The sequence below is a fragment of the Clarias gariepinus genome, chromosome 11, assembly GCF_024256425.1.
Source record: "Clarias gariepinus isolate MV-2021 ecotype Netherlands chromosome 11, CGAR_prim_01v2, whole genome shotgun sequence".
NCBI classification, from domain to species: Eukaryota; Metazoa; Chordata; class Actinopteri; order Siluriformes; family Clariidae; genus Clarias; species Clarias gariepinus.
Window position 1 is genome coordinate 4,369,685 of NC_071110.1, and position 21,023 is coordinate 4,390,707.

Genomic DNA, 21,023 nt, shown 5'->3' on the forward strand with positions numbered 1-21,023 from the left:
AAAAAAATGTACATACCTTGTTCATACTGTATTTATACCCCGTCTTGTTTACTGGTTTATATTGATCATGATAATGTCACTTGTCATTTTAATCAACTACAATAAGCACACTTGCACTATTCCTATTGCACTGTTCCGTTTCTCCCCATATCTGCCTTCTGTGTTGTTAACTGTCCCTTTTTGCAGGACAGTAACTAAATTACCTCACCTCTGTGTTGTTAACTGTCCCTTTTTGCAGGAGAGTAACTAAATTACCTCACCTCTGTTGGTTTTCTAAGTTTTTATTTAAGGTTTTTTTTTTTTTTACCTCCCTTCAGTGTTATTTGTATCGAGGATGAGAGAAACGTAATTTTGATTCTCTATATGTATGCACTGTACATGTAGCAGAATTGACAATAAAGTTGACTTTGACTTTGATGTGAATCTTTAGGTATAATGACTGGGTGTTTTACATTCTCAGGCATTACAGACCTACCAAGACTTCCTTCAACTCTCAGCACTCCATCCTGCAGTACTGGATCTAGTTTGGAGAGGCAACTATTCCTTTTTACAGACGCATCACCCTTTTGCAACATGGAAATTTCATCTTTGAATTTTTGGTTTTGATTGAACTTGATGACTTCGTTTTCTGCTCTTGTTAAGTCCTGAATTGTCAGGGACTTGTGGTTTTCTGTCATTGGGTCATTCACAAGTCTTTTAACCTTATAGCGTAGGGTGAAAAAGCGTTCTCCTTCCTACAAGACGTATGAAGTTGACTGTCAGACGGGATCTGAGCGCAATGCGGGCACAGTTGTCTCCTGCGCGCGACGAATTCATTATAGCACTCTAAGGGAGTATAAGCTAGGCCAGGTGGTAATGTCACCGCTCCCAGAGTGGTTTTCAGTGGTGGCGAAGTGCCAGGGGATTTCATCCAAGGGCCAATCCCCAGAGGCAATAAAGACTACGCGCCGGGAGCTTCGTATTCTTTCTATGTGGTTCAGACCCTCGTCCTTGACTCTGGGTCCCACTCTAGGTCAGTGCTGTCGTTGCAAGTTGCTAACGGCAGACGTTTTTCCCTCAGGGGCCGGAGCGCGGCCTTAGATGGCCGCCCAGCCCAAGGGATCTGGAGAGGTCATCTGCTCGTTTGTCACATCAATTGCCCCGAAACGATGACTTTATTTCTGGCCCTGAAATACTCCCTCCAGCAGTCAAGAGGTTAACATGTCCTAGCGTGGAACACTACAGCAGTCTTGTAAATATTGCCTGAGCAGACTAAGCTTGCGCCGCTAAGACTAGCGCACTAGGTTCTGCTTTGAGGACAGGACAAATTCTGTCCCTTAGGATCATTTACATTCTGGAACATGGCAAAACATGCAGACCCAGTCCACTGCCAAACCGTTTCAGTGCTGGAGCTTCTGCAAGAAAATTTACCTCAGGCTTATGCCCTAGTACACTCAGAACATGCATAGCCGCTTTGGGCCTACGTCCTCACTGATGGGGTTTAGGGAAAGCACCCCTAAGTTGCCGGCTTATTCGCGGGCCTCATCAGCCTTTCAGTTGTGCTTAGGCTTTGCCATTGGCTAGCTAGAGCTATTCTGCATCCTACCCAACTATCTTCCGCAGTTGTCCTAGAAGCCTCTGTTCTCCGCCGTTACAGCTACGGAGCAGTAAGACTTCATTAACTGTGTCTAGTTCATGCTCTTCAGAATTTACAGTACACCACCGCACTAGCCAGTGGCGTAAATTAGAGCAGGTTTCATCTGTCTTAAGCCGCGGCCGAAGGGCAGCCGCCATTAGAGGAGTCGGGTAAGAGATGCTAGTGCCCTAGCCTAGGAGGACGGAAGAAATTCTGTCCCTGTTACGACCGTCTAGGGGACTGTGTCGTAGCAAAAGGTGAGTAAAGGAGTCTCACTAGCAGAGGAATTTGGAAAACGTATTTCTTTTTATTTTTGAGCAAAAACGTAAGGGTTCTAACTTCAGAGGTTGACAAGGCCAAAATAATAAACAAAATGGTCTTTGCCCGAGATGAACTAAATTCCTAAAAATAAAATAAAATAAAATACATAATCCTTACCTAACTTCCTAACCAAAAAAACAGAGTGCAAAATATATACAACAAAAGAAATGGCGTCAAACCTCCTACAACCCTTAATACAATGAAACGTACTATTTACAATAATATTTACAAACGGCTAACCAATCCAAAACAAAATCCACACTCGTAGTCAAAACAGGCTTAGGTCATATCAACAACAGGACTAGACAGTTCTCTCTGGTAATATATTCAAATATACAAAGGTCGAATTGCAAAACAGGAACACAATACAAAGACGCACGCGGTGGCACAAAAGGCCTCTGAAAGGAGTTTGGGGTGGTCCTTTTATTCTGGTTGGTTGATGAGATGAACCAATCGCAACGTCCAGTGAATTATCTGGAGGAACACCCATCTGAAAAACAAACAAATACCCAGAAAGAACAGCAGAGGGCAGGATCACGCAAACTCATAACACCCCCACCCATAAAATAAAACATAGTATGTTTTAAACACTAATTAACACGGGATAAAGAATCAGCAATCACATTGTCGGTACCCTTTTTATGACAAATGTTCAAATTGTAACCTTGGCAAATTAACGACCAACGCATGAGACGATGGTTGGCATTGGACATGCGTTGGAGAAATATTAATGGGTTATGATCCGTGTAAACATTGACAGGTTGTACAGTGGAACCAATGTACACTTCAAAGTGTTGCAAAGCAAAAATTAATGCAAGGGTTTCCTTTTCGATGGTACTATAGCTTAACTGATGTTTCAGGAACTTTTTTGAAAAAAAACTGATGGGATGATTTAAACCATCATTCCCGACCTGTAATAGTACAGCGCCAGCACCGCTACCACTAGCATCAACTTCCAACAAAAATGGCTTTTCAAAATCAGGGGCAACAAGCACAGGGTTTGTACACAGCAACAATTTTAGAGCATTAAAAGCAGCTTCACATTCAGCAGACCATTTAAATAAAATTTCTTTTCGGAGCAGTCCTGTTAGAGGACCCGCGACTACAGAGAAATTCCTACAGAAACAGCGATAATACCCGATCATTCCAAGAAATTGACGCAGCTCCCTTTTGTTCTGAGGAACTGGAAAATGAAGGATTGCATCAACCTTCGAATTCAAAGGACGAACTCTACCACTTCCGACCTCTTTTCCCAAATATGTGACAGTAGCACATCCAAATTCACACTTAGCCAAGTTCAGAGTAAGGTTAGCAGCTTTAAGTTGCTCAAAGACTCCATGCAAGGTTTTAAGATGATCTTCCCATGTATTATTATAACACACAACATCGTCTAAGTAAGCCTCACAATTAGACATGTTGGACAACACGATAGACATAAGTCGCTGAAAAGTGGCACCTGAATTTCGAAGACCGAAAGGCATAACTCGATATTGTAGGAACACGTCAGGTGTGGCGAATGCAGAAATTTCAGATGCATGCGCCGTAAGGGGCACCTGCCAATATCCTTTCAGCAAGTCGAGTTTTGTCACAAACTTTGCATTCCCGACACGGTCAACACAATCTTCCATGCGTGGCATGGGAAAAGAATCAGCTTTTGTAACTGAATTTACCTTCCTGTAATCAGTACAAAATCGTGACGACCCGTCTGATTTAGGCACAATAAGACATGGAGAACACCAAGGACTAGAACTCGCGACAGCCAAATTATGTTCAAGTAAATACTGGGTTTCTTGTTTCATAAGTTCTCTTTTAACTGGATTTACCTGATAAGCATTTTGCTTAATAGGCACATATGAACTGACATCAATGTCGTGCATTAACACTTTTGTCATTGAAGGAAAATCATTGAACAAGGTTTGATAACTCTGAATCAAGTTTCTAATATCAGCTTGGTTAGAAACTGATAGGTGAGATAACTTGGAAGAAAGGTTCAACAAGGTTTCTGAGTTAGACAAACGTGCAGTAGTGAATGTGGCACTATTCATCGTCAAATCATCCTTTTCTGGTGAGTATTCCGCAAGGGACACAACTGCTGCTGCAACAGTGACAACAGGACGCTCCATCACAGAATCGTGACGGGTCACATATGCTTTGAGCATGTTGACATGACAGACCCGTGACTTCTTCCTACGCTCCGGGGTGGAAACAACATAATTAGTATCACTCAATTTTTCCCTAATTTCATATGGACCAGTGAATTTAGCTTTCATTACTGCACCAGGCACGGGTAGTAAGACTAAAACTTTCTCTCCGACACAAAATGAACGTTGGACAGCTTTTTGATCATAACGAAATTTCATTTGGTTTTGTGCCAAGTCAAGCGATTGTTTTGCCAGTTTCCACATTTTGTGTAGCTTCTCACGAAAAGAACTAACATATTCTGGGACGTCTTTCACGGGGGCTGGGTGAGTAGGGGACAAAATTTGCTCCTGCAAAATTTTCAAAGGACCGCGCACCGTGTGTCCAAAGATCAGCTCTGACGGACTGAATCCGAGCGACGCTTGAGTGGTGGTTCGAATGGCAAACAACAGAAGGGGAATTTCCTCATCCCATTCCTTCGGTTGTTCAACGCAAAAAGTTCGGAGCATAGACTTAAGTGTTTGGTGGAACCGTTCGAGTGCACCTTGCGACTGAGGATGAAACGCAGTAGATACTTGGTGCTTAATATTTAACTTTTCTATGGCCTTAGCGAACACTTTAGACATGAAGTTGGTTCCTTGGTCCGACTGAATGCATTTAGGCACTCCAAAAGTCGTAAAAAATTTAATGATCGCCTTCACAACTGCATGAGCTTTAAGTAAACGGAGAGGAATCGCTTCAGGATATCTAGTCGATGCACACATTAAAGTTAAGAGATACAAATTTCCAGATTTTGTTTTAGGCAATGGTCCAACACAGTCAATTATAATCCGCTCAAAAGGTTCACCAATCACTGGTATCGGTTTCAATGGGGCTGGGGGAATCACCTGGTTGGGTTTGCCAGCCATTTGACAAGCATGGCACGATTTACAGAATTTTGCTACATCCGATTTCATTGATGGCCAAAAGAAATACTTCAATAAATAATCGTACGTCTTTCGAATACCCACATGGCCAGAAAGTTCATGGTCATGCGCTACACTCAACACCTGTTCTCTAAAAGGTTTTGGAACCACTACCTGAAAAACAATGCCCCAGTCATCTTTGACACGGTTTGGTGACCACTTGCGCATCAGCACGCCCTCTTCAACAAAATAGGCAATGGGGTGTTTTGTCAAAACGGTCTGCTCGACAGCTGCTGCAAAACAATGAGAGAGAGTTTGATCTGTACGTTGTGCCTCAATTAACGTAGCTCGCTCACACGGTAACTCAACATTAGGGAGTGCATACGTCTTTAGTTCTACTATATCAGATTTCTCGGAATTATTCTCATTCAAAAAGGTTTCTGACAGGTCAACAGTGTCTTTACACCTTTGAGCCTGTGCTCGAGTTACCACACATGTGCTAAACACATTCGGAAATTCTTCCTGCAAATCGTCATGACCATCGTACACGACCGGAACATCTACCACTTCTGGTAAACAAAAAACTTTGTCACCAGCCAAATCGTTTCCTAATATAAGCGCTATACCTTTAACTGGTAACTCTGCACGAACAGCCAGTTTAACTTTCCCCGACACAATACCAGAGCGCAAATGTACATTGTGCAGAGGAACTTTAACTACTGACAAACCAAGACCTTGCAACAATACACTCGAACCGCAGCTCGACTGCTCTGAAAACGGTAACACACTTTCTAAAATTAAAGACTGGCTCGCACCAGTATCACTAAGGATACGAACATTTTTTATTTCCGAGTTTTCACTAAGTAATACAACACCGTCAACAATAAATGGCTCAAACACAGTGTCAGTATTTGCCGATTCAATAGTAACTAAGGAACGTTCAACCAAAGCAACGCCTTTCGGCGCATTTGTTTTCCTGCCAGCTTTACGCTTGAGAGAGGGACAGACAGCGATGAGGTGTCCCACTTCATGGCAGTAAAAACACTCACGAGTTTCATCATTAACAGCCCCTAGCGCCTTCTTTGATCCTGCTGTGGCATCTTTAGAACAAGCGTTACGAGCCCGATCGGAAACATTTCGTTTCGTGGGCGACGAATACACTACTCTATGAGTCAGTACAAACTTATCGGCAAATACCGCTGCTTCAGATAGAGAAGACACTTTCTGCTCATTTAAGTAAATCACTATTTTCTCAGGGAGACAATTCTTAAATTCCTCCAACAGCATTAACTCCTTTAACTGTTCAAATGTAATAACTTTGCTTGCCGCGCACCACTTATCGAACAAATTCGCTTTATCTCGTGCGAACTCTACAAACGTTTGACTAGTGGTTTTCACATAATTGCGAAATTTTTGCCGGTAGGCTTCAGGCACCAACTCATAAGCGCGCAACACAGCATTCTTCATTTCATCATAATTTAGGCTCTGTTCAAGAGTTAAAGCAGAACAGACTTCTTGCGCTTTTCCGACGAGTTTACATTGCAACAAGAGTGGCCAAACAGTCCGCGGCCATTTCAGAGTTGCTGCTATCCGCTCAAATACATTAAAATACGTATCAACTTCGCTCTCACGGAACAGCGGAACTAAAGCAATTTGTCTACTAATATCGAATTCTGATTTACTTACTTGGAAAGGCGATCGTGGTGCAGGAATGGGACTCGGAGTGGAAGCATTGACGGGAGCTGAAACTGGCACATTCACGCTGGGCGCCTCAGCAGCGGGGAAGTGAGCTGGTTGTTGGGATTTTAGCTCCAGGTCCAGCTCCTTGAGCCTGATTGCTCGTTGGGTTTCCAGTTCAACCGTCCGCACCTGCAACAGTTGACTCTGGTACTGCTGTCTGCTCAGCTCTAAGTCAAGCTCTTTCAATCTGATTGCCAGCAAGGGATTACTAGGAGACGGAAGAGTAGCAGGATCTATGCTAGCCATCTCCGTGGGTTTGGGTTGCTCCTCCCCCTCATCCATGGAAGCCGACATTTCAGGTGCAACACCTGCTTCGCGTTCCCCAGGTAAAACCCCCTGCTCAATCAAATGCTCATGGATCACTCCTTTTATTTCTGCTTTCCTAGCACCACGAGCCACCTGAATCCGATACAAATCTGCAATAGCGAACAAATTATCTTTGCGGCAAATGTCCAATTGCTGTGCTGTTGGCTGGATCGCGAATTGATCTAATTCAAATTTAGAAGACATTTCCAATTCCCTCCTCCTTAAAATGCAAACCACTAGGCAAATGCTAACACAAGGCCAATTTCATAAGTTTTCTTTTTCGTTAGAAATAGTCGGACGAGCCCCCAATTTTGTTACGACCGTCTAGGGGACTGTGTTGTAGCAAAAGGTGAGTAAAGGAGTCTCACTAGCAGAGGAATTTGGAAAACGTATTTCTTTTTATTTTTGAGCAAAAACGTAAGGGTTCTAACTTCAGAGGTTGACAAGGCCAAAATAATAAACAAAATGGTCTTTGCCCGAGATGAACTAAATTCCTAAAAATAAAATAAAATAAAATACATAATCCTTACCTAACTTCCTAACCAAAAAAACAGAGTGCAAAATATATACAACAAAAGAAATGGCATCAAACCTCCTACAACCCTTAATACAATGAAACGTACTATTTACAATAATATTTACAAACGGCTAACCAATCCAAAACAAAATCCACACTCGTAGTCAAAACAGGCTTAGGTCATATCAACAACAGGACTAGACAGTTCTCTCTGGTAATATATTCAAATATACAAAGGTCGAATTGCAAAACAGGAACACAATACAAAGACGCACGCGGTGGCACAAAAGGCATCTGAAAGGAGTTTGGGGTGGTCCTTTTATTCTGGTTGGTTGATGAGATGAACCAATCGCAACGTCCAGTGAATTATCTGGAGGAACACCCATCTAAAAAACAAACAAATACCCAGAAAGAACAGCAGAGGGCAGGATCACGCAAACTCATAACAGTCCCTCAGAATCTTTTACATTCCAGGACATAAAACATGTAGACCCAGTCCACTGCTAAACTGTTTCAGTGCTGGAAGTTTCTGCAAAAAAAAAAAAAAAAAAAAAAAGAAGCAGTTCCGCATTCTTACCTAACTTTCCACAGTCGAAGCCTTCTGTCCTCCGCTGTTAGCTCCGGAGCAGTAAAGGCTTCATTCACTGTGTCCAGCTCATGCTCTTCAATTTACAGCGCACCTCTGCATTAAGCCAGGGCCGTAAATTAGAGCATGGTTTCATAGGTCATGGGGCCGCGGCCGAAGGGCAGCCGCTATTAGATGAGTCGGGCTAGGGATGCTAGTAGCCTATGAGGCGCGTGGCACACTTCGCCTCTAGTGATTAGGGCCCATTCGACCAGAAGGCTTACCTCATCAATTGCTCTGGCAAGAGGGGTTTCCAAGTATGTCATGTGGCAGGCTGCCTTTCCGCAAGACATCTGTCAGGCTTCATAGTTGGATGCCAGTTAGCATCCCAGAATTATGTCTAAGACTCCTTGGAGGACTGTGCGCACACTTCACAACCCTGGGGGTCCAGACACTTGCAGTGCAGCAGAGTGGGTATTCTCATTCCCATAGCGCTTTCGCGCAGCATCGAGTGTGGATTTTAAAAGGGAACGTCTCGGGGTACTTTGCTGTAACCCTGTTTCCTGAAAAAGCGGGAACGGGATGCTGCGCTCCAATGCCGCACTGCATGTGTGACTGGACATACTTCAGACAAAATTGACCTGGAGATGTTACCAGTTCATGCCCATTTATAACCTCCAGGTGCACCTAATCGAGTGACGTCACCTGACCGAGATTATACATGCCAACATTTTTGGCGTGTTTGACACACACGTGCTTCACAACCGGTCACGAGGAACGTTTCCCATAGCGCTTTCGCGCAGCATTTCATTCAAGCTTTTTTGCACAATTCAATTCTTATGCACACAAAAAATAAACTACACAGCAAAAATATGTTGTTATACTATGTGAGAGATAATTCTTTTACTTGTTGATGTTGCTTTTAGTTTAAAATATTAAACATTTAATAAACTACTTACAAAGAGAATTAAAGAAGATTTCAGACGCCACGCAGAGCTGGAAGAAGTAAGTCAGGCTTTTATTGCAGCAATAAGAACCCAGATGAGCCAGCTTAACAATGCTTTGGTTCAAAACCCAAGCAGTACCAAGTTCAGACTGAATTCACAAAGAAAAGCATACTCCTTTTATAAAGTTCGTGAGGGGAGGAGAAAATACCTAGTCTCCTCCCCTGTACAATCATTTGTTGATTATGGCAAATATCAATTCAATTCAATTTCCGCGATGTTCTTTGTTTTTTGGAGACCCGCTTGAGATTAGGTCTTTTATGAAGGCGTTGAACATGTTGTTGAGTCTAGAGCTGATAGTGATGCTGATAAGCTATACTTTCTTGAGCATACACTAGAGGAGAGCCTAGAGATCTTGTGAAGAGCTGCCAGCATATGCCAGATAGTCGTGGTTATGCAGAAACAAAGAAACTGTTACACGACAGGGTTGGAAATGAACTAAAAATTGCAACAGCGCTGATGTAAAAGGCATTCAGATGGCCTGAAATAAAGTCAGAGGATGGAAAGTCATTAAGCACTTTCGCCCTGTGTCTGGTAACTTGCCACAATGTTATGGAAGACATTGAATACATGGATGAGTTAGATAATCCTCCCAACATGAAGTACAACAAAGTAGCAATAAGAGGCTGGAGAAAGTAAATTTAAGCATAACGAGGAGCTGGAAGACCAATTAACACTAATTAGGTCAATTGGCAACATGATTGGGTATAAAAAGAGCTTCTCAGAGTGGCAGTGTCTTTCAGAAGCCAAGATGGGTAAAGGATCACCAATTTCAACAAAGTTGCGCAGAAAGATAGTGGAGCAATATCAGAAAGGTGTTACCCAGCGAAAAATTGCAAAGACTTTGCAGTTATCATTATCAACTGTGCATAACATCATCCGAAAATTCAGAGAATCTGGAACAATCTATGTGCGTAAGGGTCAAGGGCGTAAAACCATACTGGATGCCCGTGATCTCTGGGCCCTTAAACGACACTGCACAATAAACAGGAATGCTACTGTAAAGGAAATCACAGAATGGGCTCAGGAATACTTCCAGAAACCATTGTCTGTGAACACAATCCACCGTGCCATCAGACGTTGCCAGCTGAAACTCTACAGTGCAAAGAAGAAGCCATTTCTAAGCAAGATCCACAAGCTCAGGCATTTTCACTGGGCCGGGGATCATTTAAAATGGAGTGTGGCAAAATGGAAGACTGTTCTGTGGTCAGACGAGTCACGATTCTACGTTTTTTTTTGGAAATCTGGGACGCCATGTCATCCAGACCAAAGAGGACAAGGACAACCCAAGTTGTTATTAACGCTTGGGTTGTCAGAAGCAGGCTAGTTCAGAAGCCTGCTTTTCTGATGGTATGGGGTTGCATGAGTACATGTGGCATGGGCAGCTTGCATGTCTGGAAAGGCACCAGCAATGCAGAAAAATATATTCAGGTTCTAGAACAACATATGCTCCCATCCAGACGTCATCTCTTACAGGGAAGACCACAATCACCACAAAATTTATCAATCACAACATCATGGCTGCGTAGGAGAAGGATCCGGGTACTGAAATGGCCAGTCTGCAGTCCAGATCTTTCACCTATAGAGAACATTTGGCGCATCATAAAAAGGAAGGTGCGACAAAGAAGGCCCAAGACGATTGAACAGTTAGAGGCCTGTATTAGACAAGAATGGGAGAGCATTCCTATTTTTAAACTTGAGAAACTGGTCTCCTCGGTCCCCAGACGTCTGTTGAGTGTTGTAAGAAGAAGGGGAGATGCCACACAGTGGTGAAAATGGCCTTGTCCCAAATTTTTTGGGATTTGTTGACACAATGAAATTTTGAATCAACATATTTTTCCCTTAAAATTATATTTTCTCAGTTTAAACTTTTGTTCCGTGATTTATGTTCTATTCTGAATAAAATATTAGAAGTTGGCACCTCCACATCATTGCATTCAGTTTTTATTCACGATTTGTATAGTGTCTCAACGTTTTTGGAATCCAGTTTGTATTTAAAAGTCATAACGTATGTACAGTTAAAGGACAAAACATTTCTGTTGGTGTAAAAATTTTTTTTATATCATTAATACTTATTTGTGGTGTTTTATGTTTTGTACATCTTTTCAAATTGAGACCTCATTTGTAAGTTGCTGCAGGTGTAAAACAGTTTTTATTAAATATAAAATAAAAATCTTAGTTTTATCCCGTTTGTCTTATGCTTCCTTCCTTCACAGAATTCTGTTGTCCATGGTTAATTATAATTAACCGAGGGTATTTAATTAAAAATAATGGCAGGTTTTTTTTTTTTTTAATAAAACGACGTCTATCTGACATGAATCAGACATTTGGCAGATGTATGAACATCTGATTAACATCGTCCAAGGAGCAGATTAAGGACGTTTTAATTCACTTACGTCTTAAATATGTAGGCTAAGCGTCGTTCTAACATCTGGCACAGATGTCTCGGCGACATCTGCCAGATAAGCAAACGCCCTCTGCCAGACATCCTCTTATATCAAAAATAAAATATATCATTTACAGGCTGTTGAAAATATTCTGTGCATTGTGTCTTACTGAGTCACAAGGGTGCTAAAAAGCATTTATCATTCAAAGTTATTTATATCAGTGTATAGTTAGTGTGATTTGAAAAGTGCTATAACTCCACCTGCCACAGTTTCAGCCCAGTGGAACAATCTGACTACATGTGAAGTGCCATGAAAAAGTATTTGCCCCTTCCTTTTTTTCTTTGCATATTTGTCACACTTGTATAGGTGGAATTTTACCTAAACACTTTAGGTGAGAACGTATAGGTTAATATGTATAGGTGAGAACAGCTGATTCACACTTGGGGAGAGTGAATAATTTGCATTTGAATGTTGTCTGGCATTGTAAGCACACGCAGTGACACTAAAAGAACAATAGGATTAATAGGAATAGGAGGCACTAAAGAGGAGGATTTTAATTTAGACTATAAAAAAAATTAACCTGCGTCTATTTTTAGGTGTGCCAGCTGCCACTTTTTAGTTAGAAGTTTTCAATACAAATCTTATAATGCCCCCATGACATGCTGGTGAGCTATCCATGCCAATGATCCCGGGCTTGCACCCCGCGCTATAAAATACGAGTACGACGGCCATCCGCGGACAGCAGCTCCTGCCTCCGTCCGCTCGCGCTGGCTCTTCTTTGAAGTCCCTGGGGCGCGTTCCATTTGCCCCGTTTGCATGCCGCACTTCCGCGTTGTGTGCGCGCGTCTCACTCACACCGCGTAGTAAAATCCACTGTAAACCAACAAACCCCGAGTATTTTATAGCGCGGGTTGCAAGCCCGGGATCTTTAGCAAGGAGAGCTCTTCTTCACCATTCGTGCCTAATTCCGCAGCCCCGCTTCTTCGCATATCTGATGGGGAGGCCGCCTAACTAGTGAGCGAGGAGCGATATTGATTTGGGCGCACGCCATGACAGGCTGAAAAAAAAAAACTATTGTCCTCAAAAATGTAACAGATGAGGACTCTGATTAATGTGCAAAAACTATATAATAAAACTATATAAGACTACATGCCTTTATAAGACTCAACTTTTATTTAAGCGCACTCACAATAACGAAAAAACGTTGTGATTTTGTAAATGTTTGAAAGCAAATAAGGTGCGCTGTTCTGTATTGTTTTGGTGAACTTGAGCGCGGCAGAAAATGAACGCAAACGTTTATTTTAATGGTCAGAGTCAGTTTGCTTGCTGTTTTCCCGACGCGTTCATAATCATTAGTCTACTTCTGCCGGGGCGCTCTGGAAAACTTTATGCATGCGGCTGAGTGCTGATTAAAACTATGGAGTAAATTAAAGATGAGAATCACGATGCCGAATCAAAGTCCTGAGCCCAAACCTCATTTAAATTAAATTAACAAATATTATAAGTAAAAAAACAATAGCCCACGTTTAGAAAACGTTTATAACTTCTTTCCGACATGATTTGGCCCGGTGTTATGCGCAGAGCGCCGGGAGATTTCCTGAAGCTCCGAAATCCCTGGGGCATTTTTTCTAAATAGATGCAATCCTTTAATAACTGAGGGGGGTTTTGAGCTGTATACACACGCATTTTTGAGGGGTTTAAAACTAATTAATAAATCCGAGAAGACCTACATGAAAGGTGAGAAGTGGGATTACAGTAACTGAGCGCGCTGTCGCGTTGTATATACTGTACAACACGCGTTTATCAACCTTTTGATAAAAACGCTGCCTTTTGTAAAGTGAAAGTACTTTACAAAAGACGAACAGCTTTATTTCAGTCATGAATTCACAATCACATCACATTCCAGCTATTATTTTCAGCCGTGGTTAAATAATGGATGAAATAATTATTAAATGCTGGACACAAACAGCAAATATGATGATTATTATAAAAAGCCCGAAGAAGTTCGTGTTCATAAAATAATATTTACCTAATAATATAATATATATAGTTAATTCATGTTTTCTGATGATGTCGACACATTTTTACGTTTTAAATAAGATATGTTAGCATATTCACGAATCAGGACATTCGCAGTTAACACTATAAGATAGCCTACTATCAGGAAATTAAATTAATTTTAATACCATTTAAACCGAGACATTGCCATGTCTTTCACTGTTTTGTCCCTGTTAAAACATTACAAAAACTATATAAGAAACTTATTAAGAATTTTAAAGCACACATTCATCATGAAAGATCTGTTGTAAAGCAAAATAAAATTCATGTTTGCTTCAGCATTGGAAACAATATTGTTTTAGGCTAAGTAATTATACACAGTTATTCATTGTACAGTACTTGGTCCGGCTTTTAGATAAAGTCTTTCCATGCGCCATCTGGCGGATATTCAGTGAAATTTAAATTCCCGAATGTTGCGCTAAATTGTGGCATCTCGCGGGAAAACACGTGCAGTCTTAGTGGCCACATCTGTACATGCTTCCCTTGGGTAACATCATTGAAAGACATGGGATTAGTTTCCATTGTTAATGTGATGATACTCAGTTACACATTTCAACAAAACCAAACAAAATAAGTTGTCTAGATTAACTGAGTGTGTCCAAGATATAAAAGATTGAATGAATGAAAATTTTCTCTTACTACCTTCAGATAAGACAGAGATATTATTTATTGGCCCAAAAAACAATACGCAACAGTTCTCACAATTCAGATTGCGCTTAGAAGGATGTACTATTACTACCAGCTCGACAGTGAAAGACCTGGGCGTAATATTGGACAGTAATGTATTCTTTGAAAATAAATTTTCAATATTATGAAAACGGCCTTTTCCCACCTTAGGAATATTGCCAAGCTTAGAAACATTCTATCATATTTGATGCAGAAAAGCTGGTTCATGCATTCATGACCTTCAGACTGGATGATTGTAATGCATTACTAGGTGGTTGTCCTGCGTCCTCAATAAATAAGATATGAAATGTAACCTCATACTCCAAAACATCTACTGTAAATGCAGTAGCATGATGAGATATAGTCTGTTAATATCCTGAATGGCATCTACGCTAATTCTTTTCCGCCTGTTCTTTCTTTCTCTACCCATTCCGAGGCATCTGGTGATTGTGCCAGCTCCAGTAGGCAGAGGCCAACCCTGCGAGGATCTTGAGGCATCCAGAGAAGGGCCAGCTCCAGCTGGACTCTGCTTCATGATGGTTTGGATCTACACTTGGTGCTCCTGAGCTCCCTGTGATCCAGACCCACCTCTGTCCTCTCCACCTGCAGACTCATCCCTGTGCTTAACTAGGCTTCATGATTATAGACTTCTGTTATACTGAACTTCCAGCAGCCTAACCTACATGATGTCATTATATAATTCCTGTTATTCGTTAACACCCAAAGAGAATGGGTTCCCTGTTGAGTTTGGCTCCTCTCAAGATTTCTTTCTCAGGGAGTTTTTTCTTGCTACCGTCTCCGACACCATTGACTTGCTCATCAGGGACAATCTCATTATTATCTAAACACATTTTTTTTTCTCACATACACACTTCCATATTTTTTGGTGTATTTTGTGGAGCTGCTTTGAGACAATGACCATTGTAAAAAGCGCTATATAAATAAAATTTAACTGAATAGAATGATGGTATCATCATTAGCATTACAGCTCGCTTTAATGTGACATCATTATTGACCACTTTCTTTTATAGTTTAAGGGCATCATGGGTTTTTCTTATTTCCAGCAGTGTACTGATTCCTTCTAAGAAAGGTATGACTTATTTTTATCTTGCATCACGAAAATGATGTGCTAGTGCACATTTATCTCATCATATTACTTGATTTGTTTGATACTACAGGCCGCTGCATAGACACATAAACTGATCATCTCATGTAATCTGGTATCAACAACTGGGATTTGAAAAATAGTTAACCTATGAGATCAAGTCAACATAAACAGATTCAAATATTTTAGGTCTCTGGTTAAATATCCAATGTAAAAATGAACACCATCATCTCAGATCTTTTTACTTCTTTAGCATGATGATCCTGTGGGTGTTTAACGGAATTTGTTAACAACATATGTCTTAGTCAGGTTTGTTATTGTTACAAAATGATAGTTGCTGTAAAACATAATAATTTGCCCATGTTTAATGTTTTTAACTCATATTCTTTTATATTACTTTCCTAGGTCTTGAAGTTAGAATGGGGAAAGACACATCATTTAATATTTCAGATGTAGCACGTTTTATGACTATGCTGACTATGGAATCATGGGACATACCACCATCTAGTGTTATTTCTATATTCATTTTTGGCATCATCACATACTGTTCAATTTTGTTCTTTCAATCCATAATACTCGTCACTATTATTGTAAAAAGGGATCTGCATAAACCTATGTATGTACTGCTCTTTAATTTGTTCATATGTGACTTGATGGGAGCTACAGGTTTTTACCCTCAAATGCTTTGTACCATATTGTCTTACAGTAGAGAAAATATCCTACCTTGCCTGTACAGTACTGGGCATCCTATTTCACCTCTACTTATGTGGGTCACTTTTATTTCTCAATGCCATGGCTTATGACAGATACATTGCCATATGCAAACCTTTGAGATACCACAATCTAATTGTTCTTTGCCATTATCGGGTCTGTATTTGCACTCACGTTAAGCAAAACAATTTGCAGGACAAACATAGTGGACGCATATTGCAATAATCCATCTTTAATGAAGTTAAGCTGTGAGGATACTAGAGTGAATAACTATTATGGGTTGTTTACTATAGCTCTTATACCAGGCTCTTCCATACTAATAGTATTATTGACATACAGTATATAAAAATTCGAATAACTTGTCTTTCTACTAAACAGAAAAAATCTATAAGTAAGACAATGCAAACTTGTGGGACACATTTAGTTGTTTTTCTGAGGTTTTGAGGTTAACACATTCTTACTACTAGTTTCTCACAGGTTAGAATCAGTATCTCCACACTTAAGAAGGGCTTTTGGTGTTTCAGTCATTATCTTTCCACCAATTCTCAACCCTTTAATTTATGGGCTAAAAACAAAGGAAATTCAACAAACAATCTTAACATTGATAGGAAGATATTTTCTATTTAACAAAAAGCTTAACTAACAGGATATGCATATCCTTCTTTTAACATGCTTATTAATGCAATTTAGTGAAATAAGGATTAAGTCTAAAATTATCTGAAATTATGTAAAATATCAGTAGAATAACTACTCCTATCCAATCAATCTAATGTATAACGTTAATAAAAGACATACAGTTTTACTTCATAGAAATCTAACAAAACACAATACCAAAATGAACAAAGTTCTTTGTCTGTTAAATTTGACAAATGTAGAAATACTTTCAATTTTGAGAAATTTGATGAAACTTCTGACCCTATATATATAAGGTCAGAAGTGTCATCAAATTCCTCAAAATTGATATATATATATATATATATATATATATATTTTCAGTGCCAGCACAAAGCACAAGCAGATTAAAATCCTTAACCATGGAGGTGTGAGGTGACAGTGCTAACACCTAGGCTAGTGTCATACAAAACTGTAATACCCACTAAATCTCTGTGCCAGCTACAATAACAGTGCATACTGATATTTTTTTTTGAATAAAATTATTTTTATAAATGTACAATAAAATTAACATGTTCATTTGCTTTAGATGTTTGTTAGAATCTATGATCTAGAACAATGTAGAATTCCACAATGCCTTGGTTTAGTACAAAAACATGTATTTAAAATGTATTCATGTTTTTGTACTAAACCAAGGCATTGTGGAATTCCATATTGTAAACACACTGCAAAACACCCAAGTAAAAACAACTATTTTAATTATATCAATATATTTGTGTCAATTTATGTTGTTTTATGTACGTTCTATTTACAACCTAATAAACTACACTAACCAAGATAAAAACATTAATTCAATTGTGTAAATACTGTTTTAAAAAGCCAGATAACTTGCAATCATAACATTTTATTTCACCTTTTTTCCCCTTTTGGCAGCTAATTAGTCTTCCTGATCAGAGCTTAAACATTGAGAGCACTCAATGTCATGCACTTGTCCACCAATTGACATCAAATCTATTTATTAAAACTGAACATTATGCCATTTGGATGTTGTGCGAACCGCATATTACAGCACAGTTCTGTAAAAAAATTAACTAGATGCGGTACTGGAATAAGATATGACCTATAGTTATCAGACTAATACCTAAATCTCCCTATGTCCATGACTGTAGGGAGTGACTGGCCACTCCTGCGGGCTTGGCATGGACATTGACGTGAAAACATTCTGCCAGTGATGCGCACTGTGCCAAAATCCACCCCAAAGAAGTCAATGTTTGCCCCCACTCATTCCCCTGCCAAACATTTGGGTACATTCGAAAAAACTGGCATAGACCCGGTTGGTCCGCTGCTTAAGTCATGACATTCTACATTTTGATTTTTGTGTAAATAGGCGACTTATGCACTCCTGGTTAATTGATAACCTTTTAGGTTACTTTGCTGTAACCCTGTTCCCTGAAAAAGCCGGAACGAGATGCTGCGTGAAAATGCTATGGGAACATCTTTCTGTGTGCCGATTGTGAAGCATGTGTGTATCAAACGCGCCAAATTTTTGCTAATATAACCTCGTTCGGGTGACGTCATCTGATAAAGCACACCTGCAGGTTTAACTGTAGATAGGAGTGAACCGGAACATTCCTCAGATTAATTTTGTCTGAAAGGATGTTCAGACAAAAGAGACGTTCCCTTTTAAAAGCTACACTCGATGCTGCGTGAAAACGCTATGGGAATAAGAATACCAATGCCGCCGCACTGCAAGTGTCTGGACCCCCAAGGTTGTGTAGCGTGTGTGCACAAAGGCCAAGGAGGTCTCAGAGCTAGCTCTGGGAGGCTGACTCAAGGACCGGTGAGCCCGGAGTAGCATGAACATCCAAACTATAGAATCTGACAAATGTGTGCGGAGAGGACCAACCTGCCACAAACACACTTGCTGCAGGGGAACACCTCTTGCCAGTGCAATAAATGAGGCAATCCCCCTGGATGAATGAGCCCTGTATCCTAGAGGCGAAGTGTGACCACTGGAATGTAAATCCCCTTGAGAGACAGAAACTCTTCCTGTGCCCAAAGCAGAATCTGGTGCGCTAGCTTATTCAAGCGGCGCGAGCACAATCCACTCCGGCGATTATGTACGAGACTGAGACGAGAGTGTTGAGACTCCGTTCCGGCGATTATGTACGAGACTGAGACGAGAGTCTTGAGACTCCGCTCCGGCGATTATGTACGAGACTGAGACGAGAGTGTTGTCCACCTGCACTAGGACATGGTAGCCTCAACTGCTGGAGAAGGTGTTTCAGGGCCAAAATAAAGCCATCAGTTCGGGGCAAATGATGTGCCACGCGAGAAGATGGCCTCTCCAGCTTCCTTGCTCGCGATGACAAAGACGCAGTGGGACCCAAAGTTAGAAACCGGGGTCTAAACCACATAAAAAGGGTACGAAGCCGCTGGCGCGTAACCCTTATTTGCCTCCGGGATTGGCCCTGAGTAAAATCCCCTTGCTTTTAGCCACAACTAAAACAATCTCATGTGCAGAAGGCCCAAAGGTATTACCGTGGATGCAGCTGCCATGAGACCTAAAAATCTCTGAAAGTGATGAACTTTAGTCACTTTCTGGACTAGCTTGGTTTCCTTCAGGGTGTTGAAAATGGATTCGACACACGCAGGAGACACCTGTGCCTGCATTGCGATCGAATCCTACGTGACACCCAAATATGTTGTGTTCTAAACAGGAAAGAGAATGCTTTTATGGTGTTGAGTCTCAATTCTAAAGAATCAAGATGAGCTAGGATGACATGCCTATGTCGGAGCGCTACATACAGATGCATTTTATATATGTGCAGGTGACAGAGCTAGGCCAAATGGAAGGACCCGATAATGGTAAGCTTCGCCCTCGAAAGTGAACCTCAGGAACTTCCTGTGTTGTGGCAATATTTCTTTGTGAAAATATGCGTCCTTCAGATCGATTGTCACAAACCAATCCCTAGGCTGGATTTGTGAAACAATCATTTTTGACAGTCAACATTTTGAACCTGTAATTTTCAAGATAGATCTAAAATTGGACGCAGCCCCCTGTCTCTCTTGGAACCAAGAAAATACAAACTGTAGTAACCTGACTTTCTGTCTGGTAGGGAAACATATTCTATGGCCTATTTTCCCAGCAACGTCTGCAATTCGAGAGTCAGCAGATGCGCCCCTCCCGGTTTCATGGAAGTGGAGGCCACGCCGTTGAAACGCAGAGGGCAATGTGCGAACTGGGTACTGTAATCCTTTTCTACAGTCCTTAATACCCAAGGAGATACCCCTGGCAGTAGCTTTCATGCTGTCACGAGTTCACAAGTTCTAGCACTTCGGATAGACGGGGTGGGGTTAGAAGTTCGGCATCCTGGACTACGGGAGGAGATGACTAAAAAGCTTACCTCATGTTGAAGACCAGCGTTGCCCGAAACACCAGTGGCGGCGGAGCATGAACACTGACCTCCTGAGGGTGCCAGGGAGGGCACTTTGTTCTTAAAGTATATTCTATGCGCCCCTCCCCAGGGGAAGCCACCCCCACGGTCCTGGGTGCATGAGCCTCAGGACTTCTTCTTAGTGAAGAAGACAATGTTCGGTCCAACCTCATTAAGGCGGCTTGTGAAGGGCGGCGAACCGTACCCCAGTCTTTACGAGGGGGTTTGCGGCTGCTTAAGCTCTCTTTCTGCGCCTCTAGTCTGGTGAGAGTTGGACCCGGTCGAGACTGAGTGGCCGACAGTCCCGATTCATGAGCACGGCAGGGAATAAATTTTCCGAAGGCCTGGTCGTATAATCTCGCCTCCCTAAAACCTGGTGGCAACGGAATTAACGGTGTCGCCAAACAGGCCAGAGGGCGGGATGGGGGCATCAAGGAAGAACGCACAATCCTTATCCTTGATGCCCGTAAGGTTTAGCCACAAGTGTCTCTCTGCGGAAACCAGGGAAGCCATAGAACGGCCGATAGCACGAGCTGTCTGCCTGGTTGTGCGGAGAGACAGGTCCGTGGCTCTGCATAATTCTAAAAACGCCGTATCATCCACAGCACTGCCAGTGATCAGATCTTTTAGCAGATCAGCCTGGTATGCCTGCAAGACCACCATGGTGTGCAGAGAAGCACTGGCTCACCTGCTGCCTGAAATGCTTTTGCCAACAAGGCAGATGAAAGCTTGAAGGGAAGTGTTGGCTGTTTTTAGGGAAGATGATGTCCCAGGAGAGAGAGAGCCTGCAAGCGTCTCTTCTATCTGAGGCATCATCGTATAACCCTGCACTTTCGCATTAAGAATATTCGAATAAATCAAAGTCGATGGCACGAAAACACAGGATGAATAAGGTTTGCTCCAAAAGCAAGTTAACTCGCTGTAGAGGTCGCTAA

The 21,023-nt window shown here is 41.4% G+C and overlaps 1 protein-coding gene and 1 pseudogene across 1 annotated transcript; one reads left to right on the forward strand and one right to left on the reverse strand.

Moving 5' to 3' along the window:
• Positions 1-2,004: 2,004 nt before the first annotated feature.
• Positions 2,005-7,311, reverse strand: LOC128532621 (uncharacterized). The gene is made up of 2 exons (XM_053506691.1): positions 6,667-7,311; positions 2,005-2,426 (listed from the first exon to the last, which is right to left on the reverse strand). Exons 1-2 carry the CDS (start codon positions 7,228-7,230, stop codon positions 2,238-2,240), a joined length of 753 nt encoding a protein of 250 aa, XP_053362666.1. The 5' UTR covers positions 7,231-7,311; the 3' UTR covers positions 2,005-2,237.
• An 8,436-nt stretch (positions 7,312-15,747) lies between these two features.
• LOC128533244 (olfactory receptor 52B2-like) lies at positions 15,748-16,682 on the forward strand (annotated as a pseudogene).
• The last annotated feature ends 4,341 nt before the right edge of the window (positions 16,683-21,023 follow it).

Excerpts from the sequence above, each read along its gene's own strand:
- LOC128532621 (XM_053506691.1), bottom strand. The coding sequence starts at position 7,230 with ATGTCTTCTAAATTTGAATTAGATCAATTCGCGATCCAGCCAACAGCA. Across the intron at positions 2,427-6,666 it reads CACCACGATCGCCTTTCCAA|ATGGGTGTTCCTCCAGATAA; the intron begins GTAAGTAAATCA and ends TTTGTTTTTCAG.